The sequence below is a fragment of the Hemitrygon akajei genome, chromosome 23 (genome assembly GCF_048418815.1).
Source record: "Hemitrygon akajei chromosome 23, sHemAka1.3, whole genome shotgun sequence".
Lineage (NCBI taxonomy): Eukaryota > Metazoa > Chordata > Chondrichthyes > Myliobatiformes > Dasyatidae > Hemitrygon > Hemitrygon akajei.
The window spans coordinates 20,515,756-20,541,274 of NC_133146.1; the positions used below are offsets into that span (position 1 = coordinate 20,515,756).

The window sequence follows — 25,519 nt, forward strand, 5'->3', positions numbered from 1 at the left end:
GGTGTTCCTGAATTATTGAGTGTGTGCCTTCAGGCTTCTGTACCTCTGTAACAATGAGAAGAGGGCATATCCTGAGTAAGGGAGTCCTTAATACTGGATGCTACCTTTCCTAGAATCCTTGAAGATATCTTTGATACTATGGAGGCTGGTGCTCATTACGGAGCTGACTAATTTTACAACTTTCAGTTGCTTCTTTTGATCCTGTGAGGTAGCCTCCCCCCCCCCCCCATACGAGACAGTGATGGAGCCTGTCAGAATGCTCTCTGTGGCACATCTATAGAAGTTTTCAAATCTCCTCAAACTCTTAATGAAATACAGCCTCTGTTTTGCCTTCTTTACAGCTGCATGCCTGTTGAAAATGACTATATTGTGTATGGGAGTTTGCTGCATTAAAGTAGCTGTTGAGTTCTTCACACAGGAACATTGACTGGTTTTCAGAGATGTGACAGAGGGAAACCTGTGCTTACAGCCATTTTGAACCTTATGTATTTATATTTATTATGTACCTGAAATTGTATTAAACAATCTTGAATCATGAATGTGCTGTTTGTAACTAGATGTACGGGGTTTTGCACTTTGTTCCAAAAGGAACGATGTTTAATTTAACTGTCTATATGCGTATAATCAAATGTCTAGAATCTTAAACTTGAACTTGAATGGCATCTTGCTTACCCAGCAATCTCCGCGCTTCAGAATTCGTCAGTGATCAAGTGCGCAGAAGCCGGGCCTCCCGGATCACGCATGCGTTCTGTACACAAATTGCTCTGAAGAAGCGGCTGTCGGTAGGCCTTTCGTCTTACTTTTTGTAAATATTCTGATGAGTTAAAAGCTTTTCCAAATTTCATTGTTAATTGAATGTTAGTTATTGTGTGGCATCTTATAGCACCTATAAGACATTCATCCACAAGAGGCAATGTTTGTATGAGCCGTGAATATTAACCATAGAAAAGTACTGTACAGTACAGTAACAGGCCTTTCGACCCATCTAGTCCGTGTTGAACCATTTAATCTGCCCATTCCCATCGACATGCACCGAGATCATAGCCTTCCTTACCCCTATCATCCAAGTACCATATAACCATATAACAATCACAGCACGGAAACAGGCCATTCCGGCCCTCCTAGTCCGTGCCGAACTCTTAATCTCACCTAGTCCCAAGTACCCGCACTTAGCCCATAACCCTCCACTCCTTTCCTGTCCATATACCTATCCAATTTTACCTTAAATGACACAACTGAACTGGCCTCTACTTCTACAGGAAGCTCATTCCACACAGCTATCACTCTCTGAGTAAAGAAATACCCCCTCGTGTTTCCCTTAAACTTTTGCCCCCTAACTCTCAAATCATGTCCTCTCGTTTGAATCTCCCCTACTCTCAATGGAAACAGCCTATTCACGTCAACTCTATCTATCCCTCTCAAAATTTTAAATAACTCGATCAAATCCCCCCTCAACCTTCTACGCTCCAATGAATAGAGACCCAACTTGTTCAACCTTTCTCTGTAACTTAAGTGCTGAAACCCAGGTAACATCCTAGTAAATCGTCTCTGCACTCTCTCTAATTTATTGATATCTTTCCTATAATTCGGTGACCAGAACTGTACACAATATTCCAAATTTGGCCTTACCAATGCCTTGTACAATTTTAACATTACATCCCAACTTCTGTACTCAATGCTCTGATTTATAAAGGCCAGCGTTCCAAAAGCCTTCTTCACCACCCTATCTACATGAGACTCCACCTTCAGGGAACTATGCACTGTTATTCCTAGATCTCTCTGTTCCACTGCATTCCTCAATGCCCTACCATTTACCCTGTATGTTCTATTTGGATTATTCCTGCCAAAATGTAGAACCTCACACTTTTCAGCATTAAACTCCATCTGCCAACGTTCAGCCCATTCTTCTAACCGGCATAAATCTCCCTGCAAGCTTTGAAAACCCACCTCATTATCCACAACACCTCCTACCTTAGTATCATCAGCATACTTACTAATCCAATTTACCACCCCATCATCCAGATCATTTATGTATATTACAAACAACATTGGGCCCAAAACAGATCCCTGAGGCACCCCGCTAGTCACCGGCCTCCATCCCGATAAACAATTATCCACCACTACTCTCTGGCATCTCCCATCTAGCCACTGTTGAATCCATTTTATTACTCCAGCATTAATACCTAACGACTGAACCTTCTTAACTAACCTTCCATGTGGAACTTTGTCAAAGGCCTTGCTGAAGTCCATATAGACTACATCCACTGCCTTACCCTTGTTAACATTCCTCGTAACTTCTTCAAAAAATTCAATAAGGTTTGTCAAACATGACCTTCCACGCACAAATCCATGCTGGCTACTCCTAATCAGATCCTGTCTATCCAGATAATTATAAATACTATCTCTAAGAATACTTTCCATTAATTTACCCACCACTGATGTCAAACTGACAGGTCTATAATTGCCAGGCTTACTTCTAGAACCCTTTTTAAACAATGGAACCACATGAGCAATACGCCAATCCGGCACAATCCCCGTTTCTAATGACATCTGAAAGATCTCCGTCAGAGCTCCTGCTATCTCTACACAAACTTCCCTCAAGGTCCTGGGGAATATCCTGTCAGGACCCGGAGATTTATCCACTTTTAAATTTCTTAAAAGCACCAGTACTTCCACCTCTTTAATTGTCATAGGTTCCATAACTTCCTTACTTGTTTCCCACACTTTACACCATTCAATATCCTTCTCCTTAGTGAATACCGAAGAGAAGAAATTGTTCAAAATCTCTCCCATCTCCCTCGGCTCCACACATAGCTGACTACCCTGATTCTCTAAGGGACCAATTTTATCCTTCACTATCCTCTTGCTTTTAATATAACTGTAGAAGCCTTTCGGATTTACTTCCACCTTACTTGCCAAACCAAACTCGTAACTTCTTTTAGCTTTTCTAATCTCTTTCTTAAGTTTCCTTTTACATTCTTTATATTCCTCGAGCAATTCCTTTACTCCATGCTGCCTATATCTATTGTAGACATCCCTCTTTTTTCGAACCAAGTTTCTAATATCCCTTGAAAACCATGACGCTTTCAAACCTTTAACCTTTCCTTTCAACCGAACAGGAACATAAAGATTCTGTACCCTCATAATTTCACCCTTAAATGACCTCCATTTCTCTATTACATCCTTCCCATAAAACAACTTGACCCAATCCACTCTCTCTAAATCCCTGTGCATCTCCTCAAAGTTAGCCTTTCTCCAATCAAAAATCTCAACTCTAGGTCCAGTCCTGTCCTTCTCCATAATTACATTGAAGCTAATGCTATTGTGATCACTGGACCTGAAGTGCTCCCCAACACATACATCTGTCAGCTGACCTATCGCATTCCCTAACAGGAGTCCAACACTGCCCCATCTCTAGTTGGTACTTATATGTATTGTTGCAAAAAACTATCCTGCACACATTTCACAAACTCTAAACCATCCAGCCCTTTTACAGAATGAGCTTCCCAATCTATGTGTGGAAAATTAAAATCTCCCACAATCACCACCTTGTGTTTACTACAAATATCTGCTATCTCCTTACACATTTGCTCTTCCAACTCACGCTCCCCATTAGGTGGCCTATAATACACTCCTATCAGTGTTACTACACCTTTCCCATTCCTCAATTCCACCCAAATAGCCTCCCTAGAGGAGCTCTCTAATCTATCCTTCCAAAGCACCGCCATAAGATTTTCTCGGACAAGCAATGCAACACCTCCTCCTCTGGCCCCTCCTACTCTATCACACCTGAAGCAACTAAATCCAGGAATATTTAGTTGTACATATTTAGAAGTACCTATCCGAACTTCTCCTAAACGTTGAAATCGAGCTCGCACGCACTATTTGTGCTGGTAGCTCGGTCCAGACTTTCACGACCCTCCAAAGAAGTTCCTTCCTGTTTCCCCCTTAAATTCACCTTTCACTCCTAATCCATGACTTCTAGTTGTAGTCCCACCCAACCTCAGTGGAAAAAGCCTGCCTGCATTTACCCTATCTATATCCCTCAAAACTCTGTATACCTCTATCAAATCTCAGGATCAAAATCTGGTTTATTATCACTGGCATGTGACTTAAAATCTGTTAACTTAGCAGCAGTACAATGCAATACATAATACAGAAGAAAAAAACAAAATAAAATAATAAATAAAATCAATTACAATATGTATATTGAATAGCTTAAAAATCGTGCAAGAAACAGAAATACTATATATTTAAAAAGTGAGGTAGTGTCCAAGGGTTCAATGGCTATTTAGGAACCGGATGGCAGAGGGGAAGAAGCTGTTCCTGAATCGCTGAGTGTGTGCCTTCAGGCTTCTGTACCTCCTTCCTGATGGCAACAGTGAGAAAAGGGCATCTCCTGGGCGCTGGAGGTCCTTAATAATGGATGCTGCTTTTCTGAGACACCGTACCTTGAAGATGTCCTGGGTATTTTGTAGACTAGTACCGAAGATGGAGCCGACTAAGCTTGCAATCCTTTGCAGCTTCTTTCGGACCTGTGCAGTAGCCCCCCCCCATACCGACAAAGATGCATTGAGATTACATCTGCTGTTGACCTTTCCTTGTCCCCTCAATCTTCAACATTCCAAGGAATAATGTCCTAACCTATTAAATCTTTACTTATAACTCAGGTCCTCTAGACCTGGCAATATCCTTTAAATTTTCTCTGTACTCTTTCAACTTTATTTACATCTTTCCTGTAGGTAGATGACCAAAACTTCACACAATACTCCAAATTAGACCACACCAACATCTTAAACAACTTCAACATAACATCTCCTGTCCTGTACTCAGTACTTTGATTTATGAAGGCCAGTGTGCCAAAAGTTTTCCTTACAACTCTTATCACCCTGTGATGCCACTTTCAATGAACTATGGACCTGTATTCCTTGATTCCTTTGTTCTACCATATTCTTAGTGCCCTACCATTCACTGTGTAAAACTGGTTGGTGTTACCAAAGTGCAGCACCTCACTCTTGTCTGCATTACATTCCATCTGCCATTTTTCCAGATGGTCCCGATTCTGCTGCAGGCCATGATAGTCTATCTCACTGTACATTACACCTCCACACCCCCCCCCCCCCCCCACTCTTGGAGTCATCCACAAAATTTACTGATCCAGTTAAGCACATTATCATGCAGATCATTGATACAGATGACAAACAACAATGAACTAGAATTGCCAATTGTTGCAATGATGTGTCTAACTACAGAGTGGGGAATGTCATCTCCCTGATGGTCCTGAACAATCTGTCATGCATGCAGCCAGATCACTGACTGCAACAGAAGAGAACAATGGACAAATTGAGAAGAAAGCCTTGGGAATCATCTTTGCTGTGAAGAAATTCCACAAGGTGCTTTATGGCATACTCTTCATTCTCCTTACTGATCACAAACTACTGTCGTCCATCCTCTGGTCTAAGAAAGGCATCCCAGTGTATATAGCCAACCATCTGCAAAAGTGGATAGGATGGTATTAGCCTATGATCTTGAAACTTAGGCAGATGCCCTCTCCAGAATTATGAAGCAGCAGGTTTGTGAAAACGAAGACACAGTTGTTTCTGCAATTTCAATTAATTGTGAAGTCCGTCAGGTGCTACTGGAGGTCTTCCAGTCATGGTCAACCAGATCAGAGCAGAATCATCTGCAGATCCTCCTCTTCAGCATATCTGCAGATATTCCATTGACAGGTGGCCAGTCCAGGTTGAAGAGGATATTGCACCCTTCTTGCATCGCTCTTAACTGTGACCATCTCCTGCCTAATGTTTGGAGAAAGAATAGTAATTCCACAAATACTTCAACCAGAAGTACTGAAATAATTCCATTGTAGTCACCCGAGCATCAATCAAATGAAAACCCTGGCAAAAACCTTTGTGTACTGGTCGGTATAGATAAGATAAAACACTGTATGCAAGCTGTGTACTCAGTGCTCTATGACAGCAAAGAATCCACGTAGAGACAGTCCACAACCATAGCCTTAGACTGCCAAACTTTGGTATTGAGTATGTATTGACTCCACTGGGCCAATCAATATTGCCTATGAGTTCAACAATGACAGAAGTTACCATTCAACAGCTGCAGATCTTCAATTCTAGTTCATTGATGATGAGTTGCAGGGGGATGGGAGGCAGAGTGCCAGAACAGATGTGGGGAGGATGTGGAGACATGTTGTTAAGAACTCAAAGTCAGGAACCAAAAGATTGAGCGTGATATGACTAATGTTCTGTGCTGCGTATACTTCAATGTAAGAAGTATTGTGGAAAAGTTAGATGAGCACAGGGCCTGGATCAACACATGGAATTATGATATCATAGCCATTAGTGAGACTTGGTTGCAGAGGGTGCAAGACTGGCAGTTCAGTATTCCAGGGTTCTGTTCTTTTGGACTCGACAGAGTTAGGGGGGAATAAAGGGGGAGAGGTGGTGTTACTAGTCAGGGAAAATGTCACGACAGTGCTCAGGCAGGCCAGACTGGAGAACTCGTTTAGTGAGGCTTTATGACTGGTACTGAGATTAGGAAAGTTATGACCACATTAATGGAACTATACTATGGCCCACCTAACAGTCCGTGGGATTTGAAGGAACAAATTTGTAGAGAGATTGTAGACTGTTGCAAGAAACATAAGGTTATTATAGTAGGTGATTTTTTTTTTACTCTCCACATATTGATTGAGATTCCCATACTGGAAAAGGACTAGATGTATTGTTTGTTAAATGTATTCAGGAACAGTTCCTTAATCAGTATATAGAAGTCCCAATGGGTGAGTGTGTGATACTTGATCTCCTGTTAAAGAATGAGGCAGGGCAGGTGACAGAAGTTTGTGTAGGGGAACCCTCTGCATCTGGTGCTCATAATTACATTAGCTTCAAAATAAATATGGAAAAATATAGGTCTGGTCTGCAGGTTGAGATTCTAATTTGGAGAAAGGCCAGTTTTGATAGTATCAGAAATGGTCTGGCAAGTGTGAATTGGGCCAGGCTGTTTCCTGGCAAAGGTGTACTTGGTAAGTGGGAAGCCTTCAAAAGTGAAATTTTGAGAGTACAAAGCTTGCACGTGCCTGTCAAAATAAAAGATAAAGTTAACAGGTTGAGGGAACCTTGGCTTTCAAGAGATATTGAGGCCCTGGTTAAGCAATAAAAGGAGGTGCATATCAGGTATAGGCAGGAAGGAACAAATGAGGTACTTATGGAGTAAAAGAAATGCAAGAGAACATTTAAAAGAGGATTCAGGAGGGCTAAGAGAAGGCATGAGGTTGCTCTAGCAGACAAGGTGAAGGGGAATCCCAAGGGCTTCACCAGAATTGTTAAGAGCAAAAGGATTGCAAGGGACAAAACTAGAAGATCAGAGTGGTAATCTGTGTGTGCAGCCAAGAGATAGGGGAGCCCTAAATCGATTTTTTTGCCTCTGTACTTACTCAGGAGATCAAACTCAGATCAAATTCAAGTTTAATTATCATTCAACTGTATATGAATACAGGCAAATGAAACACCTCACCTCACCTCCACTGAAGGACAGAACCGACAGGAGAGGCCATACCCCAACCGAGCATGAGCGCCATGCTACAGCACCTCTGAACTGCAGCAGCAGGCAAGCCCACTGCTTGAGGCCTAGTTCTCGCTGCAACCGAGTCCACGTAGCTCCCCCACCATCTGTCTTCCCACCAAACATTGGGCATAGAGTCTATAGAAGTGAGACAAAACAGCAACAAGGACATTGACTCTATATGGATGACAAAGGAGGAGATGCTTGCTGTCGAGGCAAATTTGGGTGGATAAATTCCCAAAGCCTGACAAGGTGTTCCCTCAGAACCTGTGGGAGGCAGGTGCAGAAATAGCTGGAGCCCTAGCAGAGGTATCTAAATCATTTTTAACAACAGATGAGGTATCAGAGGATTGGAGGATAGCTAATGTTCCGCTGTTTAGGAAAGGCTCTAAAATTAAACTAGGAAAATATGTCTGGTCACCCTGGCATCAGAAAGTCTTTGGAAGATATTCTCAGGGACTGGATAAATGAGAATTTGGATAGGCGGGGACTGATTAGTGATAGTCAGCATGGCTTTTGTACATGGTAGATTGTATCTAACCAATCTTGAGTTTTTCGAGGAAGTTACCATGAATGTTGATGAATGCAAGCCAATGGATGGTGCCATGGATTTTAGCAAGGCACTTGACAAGGTCCTGAACAAGAGGTTGGTCAGGAAGGTTCAGTTGCTTGGCATTCAGTAAACTGGATTAGACATTGGCTTTGTGGGAGAAGCCAGAGAGTGGTAGTCGGTGGATGTCTCTCTGACTGGAGGTTGTGTCTAGAAGAGTGCTGCAGGGATCAGTGCCAGATCATCGTTATTTGTCATCCATATTAGCCATCTGGATGATGATGTGGTTAACTGAATCAGCAAATTTGCAGATGACACCAAGACTTGGGGTGTCACGGATAGCGAAGCAGGCTATCAGAGCCTGTAGCGAGATCTGGAAAAGTGGGGGCAGATGAAATTTAATGCAGACAAGTGCAAGGTGTTGCACTTCAGTAGGACCAATCAGAACAGATCTTACACAGAGAACAGTCAAGTATTGAAGAGTGCTGTAGATCAAAGGGGTCTGGGAATACAGGTGCATAATTCATTGAAACTGGTGGCTCAGAGTTATAAAGGAAGCTGTTGGCATATTGGCCTTATAAATCAAAGTATTGAATACAAAAGTGGGGTGTTACATTGAAGTTGTATAATGCATTGGTGAGGCCTAATTTGGAGTATTGTGTGTGGTTTTGGTCATCTACCTACAGGAAACATGTAAATAAGGTTGAGAGTGCAGAAAAAAATTTACAAGGATGTTGCCAGCACTGGAGAACTTGAATTGTAAGGAAAGGTTGAATAGGTTAGCACCTTATTGCTTGAACATAGAAAACTGAGTGGAGATTTGATAGAGGTTTACAAAATTATGAAAGGTATAGATGGGTAAATGCAAGCAGGCTTTTTCCACTGAGGGTTGGTGGGATTATAACTAGAAGTCATGGGTCAAGGGTGAAAGGTGAAATATTTAAGGGGAATATGAGGGGAAACATCTCCACTGAGAGGGTCATGAGAGTGTGGAAGGAGCTGCCAGTACAAGTGGTGCATGTGAGCTCTATTTCAAAGTTTAGGAGAAGTTTGGATAGGAGTATGGAGGGCTATGGTCCGGATACAGGCTGATAGAACGAGGCAGCAAAAATGCTTCAGCACAGACTAGATGGTCCAAAGGGCCTGTTTCTGTGGTGTACTTTTTATGACTTTATAAGAGCCTCAATGAGTATCGCCCAGTGTACTCACATCTACGATGATGAAGTGCTTTGAATGGTTGGTCATGGCTAGAATCAACTCCTGCTTAAGCAAGGACCTGGATCTTCTGCCTATTGCCATAATGGGTCGACAGCACATTTCCACTGGTCCTTGGACAGTTTCCTCAGGCTGCTGTTTATTGACTACATCTCAGTGCTCAACACAATCATACCCTCAGTTCTACTTAAAAAGAGCTTCAAAACCTTGGCCTCTATACTTCCCCCTGTAACTGGATCCTTGACTTCCTCACCAGGAACCCACAGTCTGCGCACATCAGAAATAACATTTCCTCCTTGCTGACATTCAAGACTGCTGCACCTGAAGGATGTGTTCTTAGCCCACTGCACTATTCTCTCCACGGCAACTATAGTATGGTTAAGTACAGCTCAAACACCATCCATAAATTTGCCAGTGAGACAACTGTTTTCGGCAGAATTTCAGATGGTGTCAAGGAGGCATACTGGAGTGAGATAGATAGATTGGCTGGTTGAGTGATGTCTCAGGTATAACTTTGCACTCAGTGTCACTGAGACTTGTGATTGTGGACTTCAGGAAGGTTAAGTCAAAGGAACACGCAGCAATCCTCATTGAGGGTTAAGGAGTGGGAAGAGTGAGTAGTTTCAAATTCCTGGGTGTCAACCTCTCTGATGTTTTATCCTGGACTAAACATATTGAAGAAGGGACAACAGCGGCTATATTTCATCAGGAGTTTGGGAAGAATTGGTATGTCACCAAAGAGACTCACAAATTTTTACGTATGTACCATGGAGAACATTCTAACTGGTTGCATTGACTGTCTGGTATGGAGGGGCCACTGCACAGTATTGAAAAAGTTGTAGAAAGTTGGAAATTCGAACTCCATTATGGGCACTAGCCTCCCCAGCGTCCAGGACACCTTCAAAATACGATGCCTCAAAAAGGCACCATCAGTCATTAAGAATCTCCATGGTCTAGGACATGCTTGTTTCCTATTGCTACCATCACGGAGGAGCTCCAGGAGCCTGAAGCGACACAGTCAACATTTCAGGAACAGTTGATTCCCCTCTGCCATCAGATTTCTGAATAGACAATAAACCCATGAACACCTCTTCAGAATATATTTCCCTATCTTTTTGCACTATTTATGTATTTTTTACATAAACATCTTATTGTGATTGGTCATTTTTATTACTATGTATTGCAATGTACTGCTGCCACAAAGCAGCAAATATCATGACGTATGCCAGTGATATTAAACTTGAGCCTGATTCTTGATGGTCAGGATTTGATCTTCCACTAAGGTTGAATCTCATTGCAACAGTGTGATATCAGAGGTTACCATAGAGAATAATCTCATCTGAAATGTTGCCCTGCACCCATTCATGTCTTTTGTAAATCTTTTTACAGGTCAAAACAGCAAAGAATTTGTTTATATGAATCTGAAACACAACAATGCAACAGTTCTGCGGTGTCTTGTCAGTTCACATTGATCCTTGATTGTGGAGGTGGAGTTGCTGAGAAGGAGCACATCAGTTGTAGGATGGAGACCCGAAGCATGTGGTCAGTATAGGGATGAGATTTGATGAACCCACCTGGAGATAATCCTTGTAAATTGTCTTCAAGTTATTAAAGGAGTGGCCAGATATTTCCTTTGTGACACCAATATATCTGTTGTTGATGCTTGGAGATGAAGTATCTCATCCCAGCTGGAACGGTTCATTGTGTCTGAAGTGAAGTTGTCTATTGTAACCTAATAAAATCCAAAGGAAATGAGGTGCTGAGAATATACCAGTGTATGTCACTAGAGGTCAGGTCTTCAGCTGCATTGATTGTGTGACAGATTCACTACGTCTGTCATTTGACTTGAATTGCCAATAGGGTGATATCACTCACCTGTTCTCAGTGTGGGAAGGGATTCACTCACTCAGCCAACCCACACACACACCGGTGAGTCACAGTGAAGAGAGGCCATTCACCTGCTCTGTGTGGGGGAGGAGATCTACTTGGTCATGCAGCCTGAAGATACATCATCAAGTTCACACCATAGTGAGATGGTTCACCTGTTATGACTGCAGGAAGCCATACGTTCCGTGATCCTACATCAGAAAATTCACACCAGTGAGAGGCCATTCACCTGCTCAGACTGTGGGAAGAGATTCACTCATTCAGCTGATCTGCAGACATACCAGTGAGTTCACAACTGTTCTGTGTGGAGGAAATATTCACTCGGTCATCTGATCTGCTGACACGCAGGAGAGTTCACACTGGGGAGAGCCCACACACCTGCTCAGTCTGTGTGAAGAGATTCACTCAGTCATCCCATCTACAGCTACGCCATTCAGTTCCCACTGGGGAGATGCAGGTCATCTGCTCAGACTGTGGGAAAGGGTTCACTCGGTCATCGTATCTACAGAAACACCTGCGAGTTCACACTATAACGAGGCCGTTCACTTGCTCAGACTGTGGGAGAGGATTCACTCGGTCATTTAACCTACTGGCACACAAGTCAGTTCACACTGGGGAGAGGCCGTTCATCTGCTCAGACTGTGGGAGAGGATTCACTCGGTCATCTGCCTTATTGGCACACCGGTCAGTTCACACTGGAGACAGTCCGTTCACCTGCTCAGAATGTGGGAAGGGATTTAGTTGGTTATCCCACCTGCAGACACATCAGCAAGTTCATACTGGGGAGAGGCCATTCACCTGCTCAGACTGTGGGAAAGGATTCATTCGGTCATCTAACTTAGTGGCACACCAGTCAGTTCACACTGGGGAGAGGCCATTTGCCTGCTTAGACTGTGAGAAGCGATTTACACGATCATCTCAACTGAAGGAACATCAGCGAGTTCACACTGGGGAGAGACCGTTCACCTGCTCAGAGTGTGGGAAAGGATTCGCACGGTCATCTTACCTAGTGGCACACCAGTCAGTTCACACTGGGGAGAGGCCATTTACGTGCTCAGACTGTGGGAAGAGATTCACTCGGTCATCCCACCTACAGACACACCAGCGAGTTCACACTGGGGAGAAGCCATTCACCTGCTCTGCATGTGGGAAGGGATTCAGTCAGTCATCCCACCTTGTGACGCACTACCAAGTTCACACTGGATTAAGAAGTTGATGGACATTTAACCATCTTGTTGCTGAATCCAGAGGCAAGTTCACGAGTGACTGTTGGTGTCGAACTCTGTAATTATTGCTGCTGCTCATCACACCCAGTTCTGCTCACTGGGCATGGGAGCAACATATTTTGCTGATGTTCACCTTTAATGGGACTAGAGTTTAGTATTCTAGATTTGTGACAAATAAATCAATTCTGCCTTAAACTCTGTCTCATGTACTTTGAGAATCTACAACACATCCAGTGTAGAGTAGGGAGACAAACCAGCCTAGCTGGTCCCTTCCGATGTTTCTGTTCCACAACAGTTCTTTTAAACCCATCCCTGCTATTCACTTCTCACTCTCCCTGAGGTGATGAGTTTCAAACAGTCACTACGCTGTGGGTGAAGAGGTTTCCTTTAAATTTCCTGCATGATTTTCTACAGACTAAAGATGACGAGCTGACTGCAGTTATCTCTGACATGTTCTTTATCCCTCAAATCTCTGGGCTAAGGAAAATTGATATTGGTAGGTAACCTACTTATTCCCTGCTCATTTCAGTTTTGTGGGTCATTTTCACTGCTAAAGGGCTGAGTGTCACACAGCTGGGTTGCTAGAATACACCACTGTCCTCTAAAGTCTGAAAGCAGAGTAGGGAACCATTAGTTGAATGTTCAGTGGAGCAGAGTCAGAAACTAGATGGGTCAACACAGGGCATGGTTTCGGACTGCGGACAGTGGTGGTGGTAAGACCATATGAAGAATGGGGGGCATGGCAATAAATGACAAATAGCAACATTTGGAAACTGATCAACCAGAAAAAAATTAGGTTCGTTTTGACTGTTTATACGCACAATGACTGTTGACATTGACTATATTACTTGTGGGAACTTGCTGTGTTAAAGTACAGTCAGTGTTTCGGGCCGAGACCTGCTGATAACTCAACCCGAAAAGTCAACTGTACTTTTTCCATAGATGCTGCCTGGCCTACTGAGTTCTTCCAGCATTTTGTGTGTGTGGCCGATTTAACACAGCAAGTTCCCACAAGTAATATAGTCAATGTCAACAGCCATTGGATTTCCAGCGTCTGCAGATTTTCTTTCGTTTGTGTTAAACTGGCTTTTCTCATTAAAATATTGACTGGGTTGGTTTCATTTGGTAGAGGGTAGGCAGTGCTTGTTAACACTTTCCATGGCACTGTTCTTACCTAGAATCTCTGAGCTTCAGGATCAACCATTGCAAATCAAGTGCACAGGTGCTGAGAGTCTACAGTTGTACTGAAAGTTGCAGATGCATTCAGTGGACAAAAGGCCCTGGGAATGAGTGCGCTGGACCTCCCAGGCTCAGCTGCAATCAAATGTTCCTCGTATGAAAACCCTTTCATTCCCAGAATCATCCTTGTGAGCCTTCTCCAAAGCCAGCACATCTTTTCTTAGATGAGGAGCCCAAAACTGTATACAGTACTCAAGGTGAGGCCTCGCCAGTGTCTTATAAAGCCTCAGCATCACATCCCTGCTTTTGTATTCTAGACCTCTTGAAATGAATGCTAGTATTGCATTTGCTTTTCTCACCACCAACTCTACCTGCAAGTTATTCTTTAAGGTGTTCTGCACAAGGACTTCCAAGTCCCTTTGCAACTCGGATTCCCTGTTAGAAAATAGTCTGCACTTTATTTCTTCTACTAAAGTGAATGACCATGCATTTTCCAACATTGTATTTCATTTGCCACTTCCTTGACCATTCTCCTAATCTGTCTAAGTCCTTCTGCAGCCTACCTGTTTCCTCAACACTATCTGCCCCTTCACCAATCTTTGTATCATCTGCAAACTTGGCAACAAAGCCACCTATTCCATCATCTAAATCATTGATATACAGCATAAAGAGAAGTGATCCCAACACTGACCCCTGCGAAACACCACTAGTCTCTGGCAGCCAACCAGTAAAGGATCCTTTTATTCCCACTCACTGCCTCCTATCAATCAGCCAATGCTCTAACCATGCCTGTAACTGTCCTGTAATACCATGGGCTCTTAATTTGGTAGGCAGCCTCATGTGTGGCACTTTGTCAAAGGCCTTCTGAAAGTCCTAATATACAACATCCATTGCATCCCCTTTATCTATCCTACTTGTAATCTTCTTAAAGAATTTCAACAGGTTTGTCAGGCAAGATTTTCCCTTAAGGAAACCATGCTGACTTTGTCTTGTCTTCTCCTGTGTCACCAAGGACTCCATAACCTCATCCTTAACAATTGACTCCAATATCTTCCCAACCACTGAGGTAAGGTTAACTGGTCTATATTTTCCTTTCTATTGCCTTTCTCCTTTCTTAAAAAGTGGAATGACATTTGTAATTTTCCAGTCCTCTGGCACCATGCCAGCGTCCAATGATTTTTGAAAGATCATCACTAATGCTTCCATAATCTCTATTGCTACCTCTTTCAGAACCCACAGGTGCAGTTCATCTGGCCTGGGTGACTTAGGTCTTTCAGCTTTTTGAGCACTTCTCCCTTGTAATAGTAACTGCACTCACTTCTCTTCCCTCGCACCCTTCAGCATCTGACACACTGCTATTGTTTTCCATAGTGAAGACTGATGCAAAACACTCATTTAGTTCATCTGCCATCTCCTTGTCCTCTGTGTTAATATTTCTCCAGCCTCATTTTCTAGCAGTCCTAGATTCACTCTCATCTCTCTTTTATTTTACTATCCACTTTGATTTTGTTTGCCAGCTTCCTTTTATATTTAATCTTTTCCCTCCTAGTGATTCTTTTAGTTGGGCTCTGTAGGTTCTGCTGCTCTGCTGTCATCCCTGCCAGTACAGTTGGCCCTCCTTATCCGCGGATTCTGCACGCGCAGATTCAACCAACCGCGGATCAGGAAAACCTGGAAGTTCTCTCTCCGGCACTTGTTGTTCTTAAAAAGTGATTTTTTTTCTTGTCATTTTCCCTAAACAATACAGAATAACAACTATTTACATTGCATTTACATTGTATTAGGTATTTTAAGTAATCTAGAGATGATTTAAAAGTACAGGCAATCCCCGGGTTATGAACGAGTTCCATTCCTGAGTCCGTCTTTAAGTCGGATTTGAAGTCGGAACAGGTACATCCGGTATTATGTAGCCTCAGTTAGTAAAACGTTTGTCTTAGTATATAGTACATATTTTACCTTTCTATGCATATAAAACACTTAAGAAACATATGTATTTCAATAATTAAACCACTGCATTGCTTTCATCGGGGCAGGGGCTTTCAAATGCTCCATTAAAATTGTTCCGATTGTTGACCGACTGTAGCCTAACGCTTTTCCAATGACTGATGGCGTTTCACCTCTTTCCAGTCGCTTTATTACTTCCACTTTATTTTCAATCGTGATTATTTTCGTGAACAGAAACACTGCCGATTCAGAGGTCCGCTGCCAGGTCCTAATGTCCACTGACTGAGACAGGTTAAGTAAGATCTGGGGTTCCACTGGGTCCTAAAAACCACCGCATTGCAACAGGTTAAATAAGGGACTTGAGCATCCGCATTTTTTAGTGTCCGCTGGGGGTCCCGGAACCAATCCCCCACGGATGAGGAGGGCCGACTGTATCTCCTTCCCATTTACTTTGGCCATCTCCTCTCTCATACCACTGAAATTTCCTGTACTCCACTGAAATACTGCTACGTCAGACTTTACTTTCTATCAGATTTTAAATTGAGCTCAATCATATTGTGATCACTGTCTCCTAAGGGTTCTTTTACCTTAAGCTCCCTAATCAGCTCTGGTTCATTACATAATACCCAATTCAGTAAGATCAAGGACAAACTGCACTAAAAAGCTATGTCTTAAGTATTCAACAAACTTACTCTCTTAAGATCCATTACCAACCTGATTTTCCCAATTGACCTGCATGTTGAAATCTCCCATGACTATCATAACATTGCCCTTTTGACACACTTTTTCTATTTCCCATTGAAATCTGTGGTGCACATCCCACCTACTGTTGGGAGGCCTTTATATAACTGCCATTACCTACTACTGACATTCGTTGATGTCATTGCTGAGCTCACCGCCGTTAATCTCCTCAGGGTCACAGTGATTAGAAAGTCTCCATAAGGAGCCATGTAAATACCTTGTGCACCTAATAGAGCAGTGGGACATGCCCAGAACTCTTAAGCTTTTGCAATGGGCAAAGACAAATTGAGCCAAATCACAGATACTGTAAATGACAAGTAGGATTATCCCATTATGATTCAGCCAGCTAGACAGTCAGGGAATTTGATGCTGAGCCCAGATGCCCGACCATGACAGGATAGGAGGTGAAAATTTGTTCTCTTTATCTTGTGTAGACCCTCACTACAACAGTATGATGTCACAGCTCACCTGGGTCTAAAACTAGCTCATCCGAAATGCTGTTCTTCACTCATTGGCGTGTACAGTGTAGGGGTGAGATTTTGATAAAGCAATCTGGAAATAAACTTTATAAATTGTCTTCAAGTCATTGAAGAAGTGACCGGATATTTCCTTTGTAACCAGTAGATTTGTTGTTAATCCTTGGAAACTCTGGAAACATGCATCTGATTTGTGTGTGAAATAAAGTGTTCTGTTTTAACTTTTCATTGAAACCCATTAGATCCAGAGCCATATGCTCAGCTGCTTGAAGATTTATTCTGTTTCTGAACTACTGACTCATCAGACAGTTCACACTGGGATGAAGCCATTCACCTGCTCTTTATGTCTGAAAGAATTTCCTTGGTCATCCCACCTGTAGACACACCAACAAGTTCACAGTGGGGAGAGTCTATTTATCTGCTCTGACTGTGAAAAGGGATAGCCTGAAACTGCTAATACATCAGCAAGTTCACACCAGGGAGAGGCAATTAATTTGCTCCATGTGCGGGAAGGGATTTCCTCATTTATCCCATCTCAGGATACACCAGCAAGTTTGCACTGGAGAGAAGCCATTTCCCTGTTCAGAGTGTGGGAAGGGATTTACTCAATCATCCAACTTCGTGACACACCAGTGAGCTCACACAAGAGGAGACTGTTAATTTGTTCCATGTGTTGAAAGGGAGCACTAATTCATTCCTCCTGAAAAGACAGCAACAAGTTCATTCTGGGAAGAAGCTATTCACCTGCTCAGACAGTGGAAATTGACCTGTCATCTAACCTCCAGGCATACCAGCGTGTTCACAGTGGGGAGACCATTTATATGCTCTGGCTTTGGGAAGGGATTCACTCGGTTTTCCAACCTACAGATACACCAGTGAAGTCACACTGGAGACAGGCCATTTTCCAGCTCAGACTGTCGGAAGGGATTCAGTAATCCCAGCTTGTGAGGCAATAACAAGTTCACACTGAGAGGCTGTAAATCTGTGTGTGCAAAAAGGGTTTTTTGGTCAACCCACCTGCCTACAAATCACTGAGTTTGCACAGGGGAGACAGTTTAAATAACCTATGTTGATTTTTTAATCATCACATTTGGTGGATCCAGTTGCAAGTTCAAAAGTGTCTGTTGGTGTCAGATCCTGCAGGTATTACTGCTGTTCATCACACCTAGAACTGAACCCTGGTCACTGGACATGGGAGGGGTTTGTTCTGGTGACATTAGCCTTTAATTGACTGGAGCTAAATATTATGAATTTGTCATAAATCAGTTCTATTTTAAATCTTGTGTCTCAGGTCCTTACTGGCTCTGTAACACACAGTAGAGAGGCCTTTCTGCCCCTCTGGTCCCTGCCTGTTCTGTCTCCTTCCATTACACTGTTGCAATGTCAGAAGAGTACATGATTTACCCCCAGACACATCCTGCCTCCTGGTTTCAGGGGCTTAGTATCCTGTTTATTTGAATTCCTGTCGCTGCATTTATTATTCAAGGTTATTCTTGATTTGCATTTACAGTCTTGTCCAGCTGCTCCTGAGTGGTCAAGTCTCCCATCATACACTAGTTTTAACCATTTCTACCACAGGGCCAAGGGGGAAGGCAGAGGGAAAATTAAATCATGTTTCCGGCTCTTTTCAATATTATGGTCCATTTTGTCTGCTTCCAATTGCCACAGAATCAGTTTTACTATCACTGACACATGTCATGAAATTTCTTGGTTCTCGGCAGCTATACAGTGCAAAAAAACAGAAATTGTTCATGTTGCAAAAGTAAATGAATTGATAGTGGGAAAGAGGAATAGCAAGGTGGACTATCCCAAAATCTGATCATAGAGGGAAGAAGTGTGAACGCAGTGAATGGGGGAATAAAGCCACAGCTATGAGGATCTCCACAGCATCCAATGACCCTGTGATTTCTGTCTCGGAGGCTGACATCAGGCTATCTTTCAAGAGGGTATCTCACAAGATGGCAGGGCCTATGGAGTACCTGGTAAGGCTCTGAAAGCCCATACCAACCAACTGGCGGCAGTATTGAAAGACATTTTCAATTTTTCACTGCTACTTTTGGAACTTCCCACTTGCTTCAAAAGGGCAACATGAACTGCCTCAATGACTATCGTACAGTAGCACTCACATCTACGGTGATGAAATACTGAGAGAGGTTGGTCATAGTTAGAATCAACAGCTGTCTCAGGAAGCACCTGGACTCACTGCAATTTGCTCACCTACACAATAGGTGTACATTGAACGTGAACTCAATGGCTCTCCATGCAGCCTTGGATCACCTGGACAATGCAAGTACCTAGCAACACACACAAAATGCTGGAGGAACTCAATGGGCTAGGCAGCATCCATGGAAAAGAGTACAGTCGACGTTTTGGGTAGAAACCCTTTGGCAGGACTGGAGAATAAGACCTGAGGAGTAGATTTGAAAGGTGGGAAGAGGGGAGAGAGAAATGGCAGGTGATAGGTGAAACTTGGAGGGGGAGGGATGAAGCAAAGAGCTAGGAAGTTGATTGGTGAAAGAGACAGAAAGCCATGGAAGAAAGAAGAAAGTTGGGGGGGGGAAGTTGCATGGAGAGGAGCTTCAGAGGACGGTGATGGGCGGGCGAGGAGAAAACGTGAGAGAGGGACAAGGGAATGGGAAATGGTGAAGAGGGGTGGGGGAACGGAGGCATTACTGGAAGTTGAAGAAATCAATGTATATGCCATCAGGTTGGAGGCTACCCAAATGGAATATAAGGTGTTGTTTCTTCAACCTAAGTGTGGCCTTATCCCGACAGTGGAGGAGGCCATAGATGGACATATTGGAATGGGAAGTGGAATTAAAATGGGTGGCCACTAGGAGATCCCGCTTGTTCTGGCGGACTGAGCATCTATGTCGGGTCTCATCAATATACAAGAGGCCACACCAGGAGCACCAAACACAGTGTATGACCCCAACAGAATCACAGGTGAAGGGTCGCCTCACCTGGAAGGACTGTTTTGAGCCCTGAATGGCAGTGAGGGAGGAGGTGTAGGGGCAGGTGAAGCACTTGTTCTATTTGCAAGGGTAAGTGCCAGGAGGGAGAACAGTGGGGAGGGACAAATGGACAAGGGAGTCACTTAGGGAGTGGGGGTGGGGGAGGGAAGGATGTGTTTGGCGGTGAGATCCAGTTGGAAGTGGCAGAAGTTTCGGAGAATTATGTGTTGGACATGGAGGCTGGTGGAGTTGTAGGCGAGGACAAAAGGAATCCTATCCCTGGTAGTGTGGCGGGTGATTGGGGTAAGAGCAGACGTGCGTGAAATGGAAGAAATGCAGTTGAGGGCAGTGTTGATGGGTAGCCACGGGCACTGGCATGGGTTCCAGCTATGCCCCCCTGTTTGTTGGCTATGTGGAACAGTCTATGTTGCAAGCCTACACTGGTGACCATACCGCACTTTTCCTACACTACATCGACAACTAAATTGGTGCTGCTTCCTGCGTCCATGCTGAACTCATTGATTTCACCCACTTTGCCTCCGATGAGTTCAGCATGGGTGCAGGAAGCAGCACCAATAAGATGATAGGGGCCAGGGAACCTGAAATCCTTGACAAGATCAAGAGTGTGTGAGGTGTCACAGAGGTAGGTGGGGAGGGACTGAACTGGAGGGAGGGGATAAAACAGAATCAAGACATGCAGATAGGAGTTCAGTGGGACAGAAACAAACTGAGACAATGGGTCTACCTGGACAAACAGGTTTGTGGATTTTGGGTAGGAGGTAGAAGTGGGAGGTGTGGAGTGTAGGAACTATGAGGTTGATGGCAGTGGAAACTGTTTGTCCAGGTTGACCCATTGTTTCAGTTTGTTCCTGTCCTAAGCATTTTCTGTGTGCTGCTTGGATTTCCAGCATCTGCAGATTTTCTTTTGTTTGTAATGCAAATACCTATAGACAATAGACAATAAACAATAGGTGCAGAAGTAGACCATTCGGCCCTTCGAGCCTGCACTGCCATTTTGAGATCATAGCTGATCATCTACTATCAATACCCGGTTCCTGCCTTGTCCCCATATCCCTTGATTCCCCTATCCATAAGTTACCTATCTAGCTCCTTCTTGAAAGCATCCAGAGAATTGGCACTACCTTCCAAGGCAGTGCATTCCAGACCCCCACAACTCTCTGGGAGAAGAAGTTTTTCCTTAACTCTGTCCTAAATGACCTACCCCTTATTCTCAAACCATGCCCTCTGGTACTGGACTCTCCCAGCATCTGGAACATATTTCCTGCCTCTATCTTGTCCAATCCCTTAATAATCTTATATGTTGCAATCAGATCCCCTCTCAATCTCCTTAATTCCAGCGTGTACAAGCCCAGTGTCTCTAACCTCTCTGCGTAAGACAGTCCAGACATCCCAGGAATTAACCTCGTGAATCTACGCTGCACTTCCTCTACAGCCAGGATGTCCTTCCTTAACCCTGGAGACCAAAACTGTACACAATACTCCAGATGTGGTCTCACCAGGGCTCTGTACAAATGCAAGAGGATTTCCTTGCTCTTGTACTCAATTTCCTTTGTAATAAAGGCCAACTTTCCATTAGCCTTCTTCACTGCCTGCTGCACTTGCTCATTCACCTTCAGTGACTGATGAACAAGGACTCCTAGATCTCTTTGTATTTCTCCCTTACCTAACTCTACACCGTTCAGATAATAATCTGCCTTCCTGTTCTTACTCCCAAAGTGGATAACCTCACACTTATTCACATTAAACGTCATCTGCCAAGTATCTGCCCGCTCACCCAGCCTATCCAAGTCACCCTGAATTCTCCTAACATCCTCATCACATGTCACACTGCCACCCAGCTTAGTATCATCAGCAAATTTGCTGATGTTATTCTCAGGATGTTATGTCAGGATGTTGTTTGCTGACTATAACTGAGCATGTAACGCCATTATTCCTACCACCCTGATTGAAAAGCAACAGAGCCTAGGACTTTGTACCTTCCTCTCAACTGGATCCTCAACTTCCTAACTGGAAGACCACAATCTGTGCAGATTGGAAATAACATATCTCCACCTCGATGACACTGGTGCACCACAGGGATGTATGCTTAGCCCACTGCTCTACTCTCTCTACATCCATGACTATGTGGCTAGACATAGCTCAAATGCCATCTATAAATTTGCTGATTAATCAACCATTGTCGTCAGAATCTCAGATGGTGACGAAAGGGCGTACAGGAGCGAGATATACCAATTAGTTGAGTGGTGTTGCAGCAGCAACCTTGCACTCAATGTCTGCAACACCAAAGAGCTGTTTGAGAATTTCAGGAAGGGTAAGATAAGGGAACACAAACAAATCCTCATTGAGGCATCAGAAGTGGAGAAAGTGAGCAATTTCAAGTTTCTGGGTATCAAGGTCTCTGAGGACCCAACCTGGGCGCAACATATTGATGCAGCTATAAAGAAGGCAAGACAGCAGCTATATTTCTTTAGAAGTTTGAGGATATTTTGTTTGTCAACTAAAACACTCGACAACTTCTACGAATGTACTGTGGAAAGCATTTTGACTGGCTGATATGGGGGAGTGGGGTGCCACTACATAAGATCAAAGTAAGTTGCAGAAAGTTGTACGCCTAATCACAGGGAGAACATACAAACTCCTTATAGACAGTGGCGGAATTGAGCCTGGTCGCTGTAATAACCATGCCATCCAAATAAACAGCAATGAACTCTCATATGTCTATCCTGTCTGCTATTTCCTCTGAGAATTACAAGAGATGTCAGGCAACTTTTCTCCTGAAGGAGACCATGCTTACTTTGGCTAATTTTATCAAGTGCCTCAAAGTACAATGAAAACTTCATCCTTAACATCTGTCAATTTTTTCCCAAAAGTTTGCTTCCTCAGAATTTTTCTTTTTTGTTTATGATAGACCACTTAAAGCCAAACACAAATTTAATTTCATCCTACTTGAATCACTTAGGAATTGGGAGGAGCAAGAAATTAACTTTTATTGAATATAATGAGTTTAACTGTGTAACAGTGCTAACTCTTCGCAATAGTTCAACAAAGCTAAAAATAGTTTGTTAATAATTTTCATTTGTACTCAGTGTCTGAGGCTTCTTGCTTAAGTGTTTAACAATAATCAGTCAGCATTGATGGATCCCAGTTGCTGTGATACCGTTTCTACATGACAGCAATGTCCTGGTGAAACCTTTCACCATGCTCGTCACTGACAGTGCCATAACTTGCAGGCAAGAAATCTAAATGGGAATGCAGAAAATAAATCCTTAGTGATGTGTTGCATTTCATGGTTTTGTATGCTTAAACAACCAGCTGCACGTAGTTTGGTGCTCTGTGGTTGCCAAGAAAATTTTCAACATCCTTGAATGCCTTCCAATTAATTTTCTCTGGTCCTACTGGAAGTTCTTTGACTTGCCTGTCATTGATGACCTGTTTGATTTGTAGACCAATAAAAATACCTTCTTTAATCTTGGGATCAGTTATTCTGACTTGAACTGTGAATTGAAATAACAAATATTGACGACATCAGATAATGGTGATGATAGGGACATCTCATGGAGATTTTCATGATTTACAACCCAAAATCCATAAGGTATCCTAAAAGTATTCAGGCAGCTTTGGTATTATTAATGTAACAGGTTTGGATGTTGAATGTCCAAGGCATGACCAGCAATGTTGCTGTTGATAGTAAATTAGGTTACAGTGAATTGCAAAGACACCATGATCAGTCAGTTCAAAGTAAAATTATCAGAGTACATACACGTCACCACACACAACCCTGAGATTGGTTGTCTGCAGGCATACTCAGCAAATCTATAGAGCAGTAACTGTAAACAGGATCAATAAGCAATAAATTGTGCATATGTAAATATAAATAAATAGCAATAAATAATGAGAGCATGAAATAACAAGATAAAGAGTCCTTAAAGTGAGATCATCTCAATAGACGAGTGTAGTTATCCTCTTTTGTTCAAGAGCCTGATGGTTGAGGGATGGTAACTGTTATTGAACCTGGTGGTGTGAGTCCTGAGACACTTATATGTTCTACTTGATGGCAGCCGAGAGAAAAGAGCGTGCCCTGGTGTTGTGATGGAAGTGAGACAGATTCTTTGGGTCTCAAAGGCAAGGGCTCTGGACACATAGTTTTAATAATAAGGATTTTATTTACAACGGGAGAAGAGCTTGGGAACAACACAAGCGGCTACAATATTTGCACAAATGCGCTTAGAATAGACAAGCGTGGGCAAACTCGGGTTGGCAGAACAATACACGGGAAAATGGTGTGGGGACAGAGTACAGGTACACATACAAGCAAGGGAAAAGTAACTAAGATACTCGCCACGCCTTGACTATGGGCAGGCATGGCTCTCTGCTACAGGGAGAGCAATAAACACTCCCAAACCCTATTCAATGCACAGTTCACCACGTGTCTCCAGCGCTGCTCTGCACTCTTCAGCCTGGAGTGAAGCAGGGTGGTCCCTCGAGGATAGCAAAAGAAAGAGTGAGCCAAACACATGTAGCACCCTTTATAGGTCAGGGGGCTGGAGGGTCCAGCCCAGATAATTCACCAGGGGGCCAACGGCTTGGTGCTAGATGGGTTAATCCAATTAAGGTGGCCAATAGTTAAGTGTGCATTGATTAGTTGGGAGTGGTGAAATGTTGACAGGCATGTGGTGTGACCTCCGACCAGGTGAGGGCAGTGCTGTCACGTGACGGGCACAGCTCTCTGGATACACCTGAGTGGTGAGGACCTTTGAAGATGGATGCTGTTTTCTTGTGATAGCTTTTCATGTACATGTGCTCGATGGTTGGGAGGGCTTTACCCGTGATGTACTGGGCTGAATCCACTATCTTTTGTCGGATTTTCTACTCAAGGGCATTGGTGTTCCCATATCAGGCTATAATGTAGCCAGTCAATACACTTTCCACCACACATCTATAGAAGCCAGGTAAGATCATCTTCAAGAAATGATTATAACTATCAGTTCTTGACAGTCAATTACATTGCCATTGCTAAGGAAGTCAAGGTGCTGAGATAGTGACATCCAGGAATTTAAAGTTACTGGCCTTCTCCACCTCTGATCCTCCAATGAGTACTGGCTCATGGACCTCTGGTCTCCCTCTCCTGAAGTCTAGAATCAGTTCCTTGGTCTTGCCGACATTGGAGTTTGAGGTTGTTGTTATGGCACCACTCAGCCAAATTTTCAATCACACTCATGCATGCTGATTCATCGCCACCTTTGTTACAGCCCACCATATCAGCAAACTTGCATACGGTGTTGGAGCTGTACTTAGCCACACAGTCATGGGTGTAAAGCGAGTAGATCAGGGGACTAAGCACACAGCCCTGTGGTGCACCTTTGCTGATGGAGATTGTGGAGGAGATGCTTTTGCCAATCCAAATTGACTGTGGTCTGTAAATGAGGAAATCCAGGATTCAATTGCACAAGTGGGTATTGAAGTCCAGGTCTTGGAGTTTTCAGATTAGTTTTGAGCAGATGGTGGTATTAAATGCTGATCAGTAATCGATAAAGAGCATGCTGAAGTATGCATCTTTGCTGTCCAGATGTTCCAAGGTTGTGTGGAGAGTCAGTGTGGCATCTGCTGCAGATCTGTTGACCCAGTAGGCAAATTGGAGTGGTCCCAAGTCACCACTCAGACAGGAGCTGATATGTTTCAACCTCTCAAAACACCTCATCACTGAGGACATACTGTAAGTGCCACTGGCAATAGTCATTGAGGCAG

General features: G+C 43.3%; 1 protein-coding gene across 1 annotated transcript; it reads left to right on the plus strand.

Moving 5' to 3' along the window:
- Positions 1 to 676: 676 nt before the first annotated feature.
- LOC140715235 (uncharacterized) lies at positions 677 to 17,025 on the plus strand. The gene is made up of 2 exons (XM_073027134.1): positions 677 to 782; positions 10,736 to 17,025. Exon 2 carries the CDS (start codon positions 11,685 to 11,687, stop codon positions 12,447 to 12,449), a length of 765 nt encoding a protein of 254 aa, XP_072883235.1. The 5' UTR covers positions 677 to 782; positions 10,736 to 11,684; the 3' UTR covers positions 12,450 to 17,025.
- Positions 17,026 to 25,519: the final 8,494 nt, after the last annotated feature.